Source organism: Oreochromis niloticus, linkage group LG14, assembly GCF_001858045.2.
Source record: "Oreochromis niloticus isolate F11D_XX linkage group LG14, O_niloticus_UMD_NMBU, whole genome shotgun sequence".
NCBI lineage: Eukaryota > Metazoa > Chordata > Actinopteri > Cichliformes > Cichlidae > Oreochromis > Oreochromis niloticus.
Genome location: NC_031979.2, coordinates 26972826 through 26985664, shown reverse-complemented (window position 1 = coordinate 26985664; position 12839 = coordinate 26972826). Strand labels below are relative to the sequence as shown.

Below are 12839 nucleotides of genomic sequence, written 5' to 3'. Positions count from 1 at the left end.
GCTCGAAGCTGCGATTTTTCCAAATCTTAAACAGCATTTCATTAAGCGATTACAGAAAAGAACTTTTCCTTAAAAGTGCGACTTGGGAGTTCTCTTTCCATGATTAAAGTTCCTCACGTATCTCGGTCATTATCGATACATAATTTCGTCCTAGCTTTCTACATTTTAATGTGTGTAGGCATTAAGCCACACATGCATGACTTCAAAGTGTTGCCCATGTAATGAGTTCGATACATGCCTAATGTTAAATTACTGAACTCACCCAGTCGTCGTGGTACCAGCTCTCAGATTTGTTTAATCATAAAGCACTCAGTGCACTCAACTATTTGTTTAGAGGCAGTGACTCAAATATTTTTTACCCATTTAGGAAAAAAGAAAAAGTGAGATGCTCTACAAACACTGAGGAAGCTTTACTAATACTTATCCATTCCTGCCATCTAGTGGTCAAAACAAACTCTGCAGCATGTTTGAGGCTTGGCTGCAAAATGGAACAAGATAGCTTAACTTTGGATCAAAATAGGTTTATTTAATACACATTCCACTTTTTGAAAGTGTCCTGAAACCACATGGATGTTTCTGTTATTACATGTCTTGTCAGTTTGTCCCTTCACTACTCCATATCCAAGTCTTCCATTTCCACAGTGCCTTCTTTCTTCACCCAAGTTAAAGGCGCGGGCACATAGGGGTCATACGTCCACCGAGGATACACTCTCTTGTACAAATTCATCAGCACAGTGTCTTGAGAGCGTAGCTGATTGTCAAACACGCATTTCATGTGACCGTGTGTTCCTGAAAAATAAGAAATTGCAGTGAGAATCCACAGCAAAAAAGGCACAGAGACACAGACACAGGGTTTTATTCTTAAATTTTCTCACCCAAGGCCTCCTTGATGTGACCTCTCCGACCCCATTTTGTTCGCAGCTCCACTGGCTTGAACCACATGATATCATCTGTAAAAGAAAGTCAAGAAAATATAAATGAAAAATTATGAATTATGTCTGCAGTTACAGTAATAATAGTATGAGAACGTCCTCTCACCCCTGTTAAAGAACATGTAACGAACAACAGCAGAGCGCCTGTTAATTTTGAATGGGTGTCCACTCAGAACAATCCTCTTTAGCACAACACGCTGAGGGTCACAACTGAGCAGAGTGCCTGTAGCCACAAGGTCCTGGATGCCTAGAAAGACACAGTAAGAAGAACACGTGCTCAAAGCCCAGTACAGAATTTGCTTAAGTGGATAATTAATCAAAACCACCAACAGGATGAATGGTCTAAAGTTTAACTTGGGGGCAGCCAGGCCACTAATTAAATTTACTTGTGTTGAAGTAAACAGGACTTTCCATCTCACCATCATTCCTTTGCTTAAAAAGCAGGACTCCTGCAGGGGGGAAGGTGATGGGGGCATACAGTGACACTACAGTGGGGGCATCTGGTCTGAGGAAGCGCTCCATCTTATGCTTGTCAGCTAAAAAAAAGGAAAAAAAAAGGTGGGGAAAAAAAAAAAAGATTTTAATAATAATAATAACAATAATAATAATAATATATCCAACAGATATCTTGTTTCCAGAAGTAGCTTTTAAGATCATTATACTAATAAAGTAACTTGATTAACAGTTCTTGTTTTGTAAAGAACCGAAAGTCGACCTTACATGGTGGAAAGACATTTTTCAGTTTCTGACTTTTTCAGCTTAAGATCGAGACATCTTAATTAAAATGTCAATAATTTAAAAAGGTTAAGTTTATGTTTTTTACTGGATGATACCTTATTATATTTTTTTTCAAAAGAACACCGCTTAGCATTATAACAACAAATATTACAGTAATAGCACTGCCGTAATGCAAATGCATAGAGGTGGTTCTGTATAAGGACACCGTCTCAACATCAGAAAAAAAAAAAAAAAAAAATCAAGTGGTACAATGAACCCACCGAGTTCCAGGTGACCCATCATCACTAAATTCGTGGAATAATAGATCCTAGATTAGCACCAGGTGTGTTTCAATATTACAAGATTTACTTGTAATATGAACCAGATGTTAAAACACTGTGTTTAGTCTGCATCTTGGCTGGTTATGATATCTGATTTATTTATGTTTTTTACCGATTTTTGCCCTCAACTGCAGTAAGTTACAGGTTCTTCTCTCAGTGAAACAAGTGAAAATAAAGTGCTCTGCTTTTGGAAAGAGGCAAATATAAGTAAGTGACTCAAAACGAGCTGCTGTACATCCACCCTTATCTGACATATTTTACCTTGCCAAACAGAAGCAAGTACAACAGATTTATATAACAAAGCAAATGTCAGGTTCTTGTATAATTTTCAAGTGTTTACAAACTCACCAGATAACAGGATATCCTTTTCTCTCATCTCAATAATTTTCGTCATAACTGGTCGGATCTTTTGCTCATACCGAGGCTGCTAGCTTGCGGCTAGCTCTAAACTCTGGATAGTTTTCGCTTTAACCACGTTACTTTGTTAGCTTATTTAAAATGCCCATGTTCAGCTCGGTGAGGGCGATTTAACTGTTTGATTTGGTTTGTTGTTACAAACATTATCGCGGTTTGTGACTTACTTTGGCAAGCTTTATCTCTTCTTGATAGCTAAAGCCAAGCGCTAAACGATATGTTAGTTAGACGGATCAGTCAGTTACCGGTCAGTCGAGAATGCAGGAAGTTGGACGTTACAAGCCCTTGGCTTGATACATCTCTGGCAATGCGTTTGATTTAAGTTTGTTTATGCAGGATCACTGCTGCCATTTGTTCTGATAAATGTACTGGATGAATTTAGTAGGTTTTCTACCTGATGTGTGCTGAGAGAAGATGGGAGAAGCTCGGAATCTCCGAAATCCACAGTGGAACACAAGCTCCTCTTTAGATTTGATCGGCTCTGTGTTGCTGGGGTGTCTCCGCACCAAAACATGCATGACTGACATCTATGCACAGAAGAAGAAAAAATGAGGTCAGCAAAATTTATTCTGTGTAGCTGGTGCAGCTTTGCTTACAAAAAGGAAACATTTTAGATGTGAATACCTTCTGTTCGTGGGGCAAGAGAGACACGAGAACCAGAGGTTTGCCTGACTGGACACTCTCCATCACAGAAAAAGGCACATCAATGATGTGCAGGGTCACATACCAGCCATCCTGAAACGAGGAGGACAGCAGAGTGAGTGAAGCCAAAAATCATGGTTAAACATGAGAGCATTTACAGCTGAAGACAAGTACTGTTGTCTACTTTACCATGGCTCCATCCTCCTCAGCTGCAGCCTCAGCCAATATGCGGCGGCGAGTGCGCTCAAAGCTCTGGAACTGGAATATACGCGAATAGTCGAGGGGCAAGTTTTCCATGGGGTCCCAAGGTGACGAGCGGAAACTTTTTAACCCCCTGTAGCGCTGGAACCTGCGATAACAGGACGGCAACCCAAACAAACAGGAAACAATAAATATTCCATCCCAAAAGGAAATGTAAAAGAAACAAAAAACACAAAAGAAACGCTACCGACCTGATTCTAGCTGGAGCGTCGAGGGGCGTGTCCACCTCATCGGGGAACATTTCATTGGCTCGAGCCTCACGGTAGCGTTTTAGGCCTTCTTCCTCAGCAGCTTCATCCATATGTTCATCATAGCGCTGGTCTGCGCCCGCTCGCTCTGTGGAGCACACCTCTTCCTCCTCCTCCTCCTCTTCTGAATCACAGCATGAACCGGGGTCCTGGGCAGAGAGGACACAGGACAAATTTAGTACAAGAGGTTTGAACAAAGAATGCAAGCTGCTCTCGGACCATAAACACAACAATCATTGTACTCATTTTTAGTGATCACTGAAGAAGCTTTGAAGCTTTGGCATTTACTAACAGCAAATGCAGTGAGAGATAACACTATTGGTTAATTCAAGGAAGGAAGGAAGGTCATGGGCCACAAGGGGAATAAGGCTAGCCTCACAGTAGTTTTAGCTGGGTTGGCCTTGACATTTTTGCCACCCAAACAAAATTTTATATGGAATTTTCTGTGCCAAGGCCAAATTAGATTTTATTTTATTACTATATTTTCAAATTACAAGACCACTGAAAACATTTTTAAATAACCTTTTACCAGCTATGAGTCTGGCTCCCTCTTTTTAAAACCCTGAGCTTCTAACCCAAACATACTGAGTTAAACAGGTGCCCTTGGCAGGGATGGGCGATATACTGAATATACTTCATGTATCAAAAGTTTTTCCACGTACGATGGTTAAAATAGGTCTATCGGAACCATTGAGTATAAACTGCCTTGGCAATATTAAGCTTTTAAGAGTTTTTTTGAGCGAATGCATCACTAATCCTCCCTCCAAAGCAGAAAGTTTTCTGCCTGGCACACTGCAATGAGCATGCGTGTTTATATTCTACCTGATAGGGAAAAATATGGTGACAGCCGGAGTTTCACACGAGGAAGGGAATGAGACTGTAACTGAAGACAAGTCAGACGAGCTAGTTCCAAAGAGAAACATTTACTGGCAGTGGTTTGGTTTTTAAAAGGAGCATGTCAAACAAAATGCCATAATTTGTAAAACATGGCATAAAACCATTGCCACAAAAGGTCGCAGCACCACAAATTTTTTCCACCACCTGAAAAATCATCCATTGCATAATGAAGAATGTTTTAAAGTCCGCATGTCAACATCTCCCCACACACCACAGAAAACTTTAAATAAACCAGCCATGAAGCAGATTACACTGGCGTCTTCGTTTGCAAAAAAAAAAAAAAAAAAGTCTGTGTTGACCACAGACGGTGACCGTATGAATGCCCAATCTTAGGCATGATATGATTGAAAATAACATTTGTTTTGGGAGGCTAGTTAAACATATCGTGATATATATATCGTATATCATGATACAGCCAAAAAAAATCGCCCAGCCTTACTCCTGGATAACGTTCTCTTGCTGTAATGTACAATATTGTTGTTGCACCCTACTATTACAAAACACTTACTTTGTTAGTTGCTGCCAGTATTAACAATAACCAGACACAAATGGCAGGAAAACAAATAACATCAAAACGATCCTAATTATAGAAAATATTTATGTAACATAACCAACAACTCTGGCACAATAAACAAACAGCACTGAGGGGCCTTGTATGTGTCAATGGGATAAGTAATTGCCCGAATTCAAACTATGGGAATCCCTGCTTTGCATACATTTGAATTCAGTGAGTTACGTAACGACACTCTCCAGTGCAAGACATCCACTCTTAAAACAATATCTAGAAACTGAGCATCCAAGGGCAACATATTTGCATAAGGAAATGAATCATCAAAGAAGACAAGCTTTGCTGTGCTCCCTTGGCTGGCAAATTACAGGAGAAGCCAGACGCAAGAGCGGAAAGCTCTCAGCATGCGGCTGATTCACAACCTTTCCAACATCCTTGCTGCAATAGTAATAATAATCATTATCATTTGAAGTACCCTTTCCACTATTGTTACCTTCGTCTAGATACGTATACCTGTGTGCTAACCTTGACATCAAATGCATGCTAATAACAATCACAGATCGTAATGAACCCGTTGCATAAAGAAAGTTTCCCCGACTTCTTTTCAAGCGGAGCGGGAAATAAATAAATGGCCAACCCCTCCCTTCGTCCAGACAGGAAGTTCTGTTCACAAGACAGGAAGACCGGAGGCTTCTCTTGGGATTCCTGCTCCAAACACTATTGTTGTGGTGAGCAGCCTGGCACTACACGCCAGAGTCAGACACTGAGAAAATAAACAGTGCCTCTCAGCAGTGAGGTGCACTGCCTGTGGGTCACGTATGCACCGCTTCAGCCCCGGACACGCCAACACTTTATTGCTTCTTCACAAATTACCATCCTCATCATCCTCCACAGGACTGCACCGCCTGACCTCAGCTACACTGTTGCTATGACAACACGACCCCACGCAACAAAATAACCATAAAAGGTATGTTCTGGCTGAACTTCTGGTCAAACTACTAAATGAGAAATGAAAGAAAAATTCCAAATATAACAATATTTGTACAATCACTGACACACGAATCCCCCACATCATCCATACTATAATGAAAAACCTGTCGTAAGAAAGTCATCTGCCTTCCTGTAGTGAGTCTCTGGTGTTTTCCATGGAAAGCGTTGTTATCCAAGTACTTGGTATCTTACTGTACTTTGTTTTGCAGTAAAATGCTGTTAAAATTTTTATAAAATATGATGCTATGGCCTTAGGGCTTCTCTGAATTATTCAATTTTAGCATGCAAGCATGCTTGATTATTACCACAGTGGTAAATTATCCAGCTTTAATTTTTGGAGGTGCGCCCACAGGTAGGCAGGCTCATGTGGTTTTTTCCCAGTCTGAGCCTACTCAGGCCTCATGGCTTGAAACATTGCACTTCTTCAAGAATGGCGTGTCCACCCTAAGTTAGGAACCTGCCCCAATGAGAGCCGTTCAAGTATCTTCAAATCTTGCTCACAAGTCAGGGAAGACTTGAGCATGGTTGAAAGATGATTAGTGCCGCATCTGCACTGAAACAGACTGCTGTTACGAAGAGAGCTAAGCAGGAAGGCAAAGCTGTAGTTACTGAAACAGTAAGTTCAGGGATACAGGCACGGGAAATTAGTTTCCTCCAAAGGGGGTCTCAGCCTTAAAGATAGGGTGAAAAGCAAAATCATTCACAGTCGTGCTGCTTCTCCCCTCCATTGAAAAGAGCTAGTTGACATGGTGAGGGCATGAGCCTAGGATATCTCCTGCATGCTTCCTAGGTGAGTTGAATGTCCAACCCAGGAAGAGACCAAGGTAGACAGACTACATCTTGGCTGGCTTGGGAACGCCTCGTTAACAAAGCAGTAGACCTCAAGATCTGGCTAGACAGACGAGCTGGCAAAACAAAGAGATGTCTAAGCATCTCTGCTTCGATTATATCCTGACCTGAGCTTTATTTAAAAAAAAAGAAAAAAGAAAAAAAAATGCTATTAATGTCCATTTAAATTAATTCCCATTTTTCAGTGTATCACATTTTGCAAGGCTAGGCTGTCGTATCATCATAAACTTTATACCTGTCTTTTTTGTGTAAAGTTTTAAAAAAGGAAAATTTAAACTGATACTTGCATTTTATTTATCTTCTGTTTCACTGTGTCATTAAAGACTTAAGTCAAAATTACTTTAAATGTGTACCTGAGAGTCAGTCTCCCCATCCTCTTTATCCATGGCTTCATCCATTATGTCATCATCATCGTCGTCGTCATCATCACTACTTTCTTCATCTATGTCGCCATTCTCCTCCTCACCTTCATCAACAATCCACGTGGCCTGATAGTCTGATGTTCCTTTAGGGACCTTCATTACACGTTTTTTCTTCCTGGCCTCTAAAGAGAGAAACATCAAAAACCTTTGAGTCCTGTGTTTTTCTAACCGGATAAACTCTTGAATCAAGAAAAACACATTACTCATTTCTATTTAGTAGAAATGACTGAGTTATTTCAGCTATGTGTAACCATCCAAATTTTTACTGTGCATCAGTAACATTATAGCAAAGTCTTTGTTTAACTAGTTTGTTGTGTCGATTAAACTGTCACATCACAAACCATTTGTGCAAATTAAGTTTTATATATTTTCATCAGTAAGACAGTTTCACACTACTTGAAAGTATAAAGTGATATAGTTGTAACTTCAAATCAAGTGTAACTGATCTAACACAAGTGAAGCCTCAATCTTCTACTAAATCATCTTCATTTTCTGAGAGGATTATCTATAAATTCTCTTTCTTCACCTTCTGCTTCCAGCAGTTCTGATTCTGTTGGCCATGTCTGCTCTCCGTCCATGGGATCCACCTCAGCCTCTGCCTGCAGACTCTCCCTGTTGGATGGGTCCGCTTTCATGAGCACCCTCACGGGGGCCTCATTTTCACCTCCATCCTGTGGGAAATGCAAATGAGCAGGTAAATGTGACCCATATCAACTAAACTAGATGCACTAACACTCCAAAACAATTAAAGGTGTTAAAGTCTCACTTTGCATTTAAACCTACTGACCACCATTCATTATATTCACTTCGAATTAGTTTTAACGGTTAAAAGCAGCGTGAGAAAATGCACATATATTTAGCAGGGGTGCATTCCAATTCTTATGCAACGGTAATATTACATTGATAAAAACAGATGCTGACAGTTGTAATGGATTACCTAACTTAAACAGGTTTCCATGCTTCAAGTTTGGAGCTATACTTTGTATAGAGTGTGGAAAATACATGCCTGAGTCCACAAGTGAGAAACAAATATCCACTATACAACTTATCAAAGAAGTCCAAAGCTAGGTAAAATTCCAAAAATATTTTTTAAATTATGATGATGCAGTAGAGCAATAAATGAAGTCATTTATATCATTTATTGTTTAATAAAGTATACGCTATCAGGTCTGCATGTACATTTGCCAAGTTAAAGTACTAAAAAAAAAAGCAGCAACACCTACCAGCATGTCAACATCTCCTCCTTTGCTAGGCTTCAGTGGTCTGGACACTGTTAAGTTCAGAGGAAGAGGGTCTACTGGGGCATCAATCTGGCTGAGCTGAAAATCTCCATGACCACTGATGTGTACCAGTCTGTCAACCCGCAGAGGGCGGCCACGGACATACCCGGACACACAGAGTGTGCCCAGGCCAGTGGGTCCACTTGTACTATCAACAGGGTTGTTGGGTGTAAAAGTGACATGTTGAGCAAGGAGATGTGACCGTTTGGAGCGGAAACCCAACTTTCTCTGTCTCTGAGTCCCCAGGTGTCTGAGAAGTAGTGTGGCATCTTGTTCGGAGTCCAGAGGGAAGAGACGAGCATCAGGAAAACGGGCCTCTGTGATCTTTGACAAAGCTCTTCTGGACTCAACCCTCTTCTTCACAGGGAGCTCGGACACACCCTGACACACCAGTGCTATGTAGGTTGAATATGGGAGAGAGAAAAGGGCTCAGTAGAGGCACATCAGAAACGAAGTCAATTAAATTTAAAAAAAAGAAAGAAAGAAAGATTTATAATTACCATAGCTGGGGAGACCCTGAGCAAAGAGGCAAGAGAGACAATAGTCTCCATAGGTGTCCCAGCCTTCAGTAGAATCCAACACAAATACAAGGCTATCTGCAATCTTTGTCACATCCAGCAGGGAGTGCATGTCAGCTATAAAAAGAGATTACAGAAGTGTTAAAGACACACAAAAAGAGTATACATCCTTAAAATATTTGTTTTAGGATGTCATTTAGTGAACACAACATCAATTTTACAACAAAATATAAATAGATTAAAAAAAAATCCTATCTAAAAAACAGTAACATATCTGACTTAACTTCTTCTTCTATGGTATTCTACAGTATGTCACAAGTGTGTCAGCATTACCAGGGATGTTTACTTATTCTATGAACAAAATTCTCAAATTGTAATGTCTTTTAAATTTGAGAAACTAAAATTACATCAATAGATGTCACAGAAACAACACTATTTGTGCACTTGATAACCTTTAACTACCTGGCTCACTTTTTTTTTTTTTTCAAAGGAAAACTCTTTTCTAATGCTTACCTGTACTCTGGCTTAGAAAGGTGAACCTCTGTTTAAAGCGAGGCAGAATCAGCCCAAAACTGTCACTGACACCACTGATGCACCGGTCATGATGCACAATGCCCCCAGCACCTTCTCCACGAAGCAGCTTAGTGATGGCTCCAGAATCGGCTTGAGCATGTAGGGACACCACAACAACCAAATGAGGAGGACCATCCCTGCTGCCAAGACGTCGCTTTTCTGTCAGGACCTGGGAAGAAAGAAAGACACTCAATTAACTCCAGATTCGCTGCATTAAGAATTTAAGAACAGCGATCCATCGTGTGATATTTTAAATTACCAAGTCTTTCTTATTCTTGCGCAGCTGGTTGGCTTTGTGCCTTCTGTCCATCTTCTTTTGCTCCTTCCTCTGTTTTTTGGTAAGGACTGTCACCGACACTCTGCCTGTGAGACATTGTACCACAAGTTATTTATTAATTTATACAATGTGTATAGTATTATTTTAATATAGGCCTTACTACAACCCACAACCTTGCTGCTTAGAAAGAACTTCTATTCTAACACACACATATGGATCATGCTCCACTCTGCTGCACAATGTTAAAGCAGCTGAAGTCTAAGATGTCAGTAAATCTCAGCAGATACATGAACAGTGTGTGAACATCGGCCGTTTGATTTTTACAATATCTTTGCTGCTTTAAAACATATGCTGGCAAGGCAACCAATCAAAAACACCTGCAAAATGAAGTTCAAGTCAACACAACAGCGCAGCTGTTGCAGCAGACAAAGCTTCCCCGCCCCCAGAGGGTCATGCTGATATAAATAAAGTAAGCAAAAGACCGCACATTAGACAACTGAACTAAATTTTATATGCACGGTACTGATTTGTTTCATAGTCAATGAATTCAGTAGAAATGGCACTATGCTTTGTTAGAACATTTTCTTTTTTACAGCTATGTGTCAAACTTTATATAACAAGAGATAAAGCAGACTATAGACAAGAAACAGTCATTTTTGTTCCAAGAGTTTTCTGGTTTTCATTTGTATCCCACTTGTAGTTGAAACTGATATGCTGGTTTTACCAGGAGCCCCCAGAAAATTGCTGTTGTCCCCGCTGGCTAAAGTCTGCAGACAAGACTGTAGTGCTATACTCTGATAATCCAATAAAATGATTACTTACATTAAACAGTCCACTTAAATTCTTGTTTAGCTTTTAAAGCCAATTGCCATCTGTCAAATATGCGTTACTGCAGATGTAACTGATAAAACATATTACAATACAGACTGAAGATGAACTGTACAATAACTGACATTTACCATTTAGTATTAGTATACATGTGTGCATCAGTGAATGAATATAATTATATACAGAAGACACTAATTATGAACAAATCCATACTCATAATAATCATAAATATCAATTAACTGAAATAATTTGCCATTATGTTGTTCTGTTCATGTTAAACTATTTTTACTAACCAACTCTGATACCACTGCAGTACATACAAGCATCAATGAACAACAATGAGACTAACATTCCTTTGTTGTTTTTAACTACTGCACTGCCTTATATGTGAATTTTTTTTTTTTTTTTTTTTTCAGTCTGAGACTGGGGTTTATTTATACATGATATATTGATGAATGACACACTTTGAATATTCATCTCTCTTTACAACACTGCCAAAGTCTGACTGCATATATGATGTTGAATAACAGCACAAGCTGGCTGGATGATTATCCATCAGCCATAATACATAAGGTCTTTTAGCTTATCGAAGAAAAACATTTATTCTCACACATTAGTGGAGCGCCCTCTGTTGGAATCCAGTTTAACTACAGTGGAGACACTTTACAATCATTTAAATCAACATTCCTGACTATAACGCTGACTTTTATTGATCAGTGGGGGTTATTGTGTGTACTCTTTGGGGCACGATTGGGTCATCTGGCTGTATGTTAATCACGTGTGCTCAAATTATTTTTATTAAAGTGTCCACTTTACTTTGTATTTCAGAATAAATGTAAAGTGCCGACAAAAGTTTGTTTACAGATATAAGACTTTTGCCTGAATATATTTTTCAAGCTACAAGGTGTCAAAATGTGTGTGTGTGTGTGTGTGTGTGTGTGTACGGCTTTACGCTGAATGAAATTAAAGTAACATTAAATTATAGCATGAACTATCATTCCTGTACTGCTTGACATGTAGTGTTACTATCTGACGATCATTCAAATCACGTATAAAACATCCACAAGTCGGAATATGAGCTTAAATTTAAATAGAACAAAACTGTTTTTAATGATAAACTTTCTCGGTGTTAACTGTTAAGTGCTCTGATTTTCCAGTAACTGGGTATCTGGAAGACCCCCGGACCACGTTTAAATGGCTGAAGCTCATTGGCAAACTCCAGTTAAACACCAAACGAGGCTCGCAAGCGAATACAGACTTTCACTAAATACCTTATAAAGAAAGGTCCTACGATATAAGATACTGTACTGAAAGGATTGAGCACTTAAAGCCAAACACGTGTACTTGCAGAAGCAACCGCTACATGCTAACAACACACATGTACACCCCAGGTTTAACGCTGTGCAGCTGGACGCGACTTGCCTTTGTTTTCTCTTTCAATTTCTCCTTTCGTCCGGTGCTTGCCATGTTTGTGTCCTTTATTTTTTTGTTTGTATATGCCGGGTCTGTGGCCCTGTTGTTTTTCCCCATCAGCAGCCATTTCTACCATGTGGGTAGGTCAGCTAACTTACTTCCGCACTTGCAGCAACGTCACGATAGGGACGTGTCTTCCGGAAAGCTTTTCTTCAAAATAAAAGCTTGGATAAGCAATATTTGAACTTGCTTTGACAGTGTTGATGAAGAGGTGTCAAAAGGAGCTGCTCTATGCCTCGGTGGATGGAAGAAAGCATATGACAGGGTTCCAAGAGGGGGAACTGCGGTACTGTATGAGGGAGTCAAGAGTGACAGAGAAATATGTGAGGCTGATGCATGACATGTATAAGGCCAGCGCAATGACTGTCACGAGATCAGACTCAGCCAGTGGTGCAGTACCACACTTCACCACCGCAGAGCTACAAATGAGTGCAGCGTGGGATTACATCAGGCTCTGAGCACCTTCTTGTTTGCAGTGGTGATGGACAGGTTGATATATGAGGTCAGGCAGGTGTTTCTGTGGACTGCAGTGTTTACAGATGATGTTGTGATCTCTTGTGAGAGTAGTGAGGAGGAGAAAGACAGCCTAAGAGGTGGAGGTATGCTCTGAAGAGAAGTGGAATGAAAGGTAGAAGCAAGACAGAGTACATGTGGAATGAGGAATGAGGG

The 12839-nt window shown here is 40.0% G+C and overlaps 1 protein-coding gene across 1 annotated transcript; it reads right to left on the bottom strand.

Annotated features, from left to right (window-relative positions):
- Positions 1-505: 505 nt before the first annotated feature.
- tsr1 (TSR1 ribosome maturation factor) lies at positions 506-12311 on the bottom strand. The gene is made up of 15 exons (XM_005474726.4): positions 12120-12311; positions 9852-9955; positions 9533-9761; positions 9002-9136; positions 8445-8896; positions 7748-7892; positions 7153-7343; positions 3499-3704; positions 3236-3395; positions 3029-3139; positions 2799-2931; positions 1352-1468; positions 1039-1179; positions 876-950; positions 506-789 (listed from the first exon to the last, which is right to left on the bottom strand). The coding sequence occupies exons 1-15, from the start codon at positions 12244-12246 to the stop codon at positions 611-613; spliced, it is 2505 nt and encodes an 834-aa protein (XP_005474783.1). The 5' UTR covers positions 12247-12311; the 3' UTR covers positions 506-610.
- Positions 12312-12839: the final 528 nt, after the last annotated feature.

Excerpts from the sequence above, each read along its gene's own strand:
- tsr1 (XM_005474726.4), bottom strand. The coding sequence starts at position 12,246 with ATGGTAGAAATGGCTGCTGATGGGGAAAAACAACAGGGCCACAGACCC. Across the intron at positions 9,956-12,119 it reads AATTGAAAGAGAAAACAAAG|GCAGAGTGTCGGTGACAGTC; the intron begins GCAAGTCGCGTC and ends AATGTCTCACAG. Across the intron at positions 3,396-3,498 it reads GACGCTCCAGCTAGAATCAG|GTTCCAGCGCTACAGGGGGT; the intron begins GTCGGTAGCGTT and ends CTGTTATCGCAG.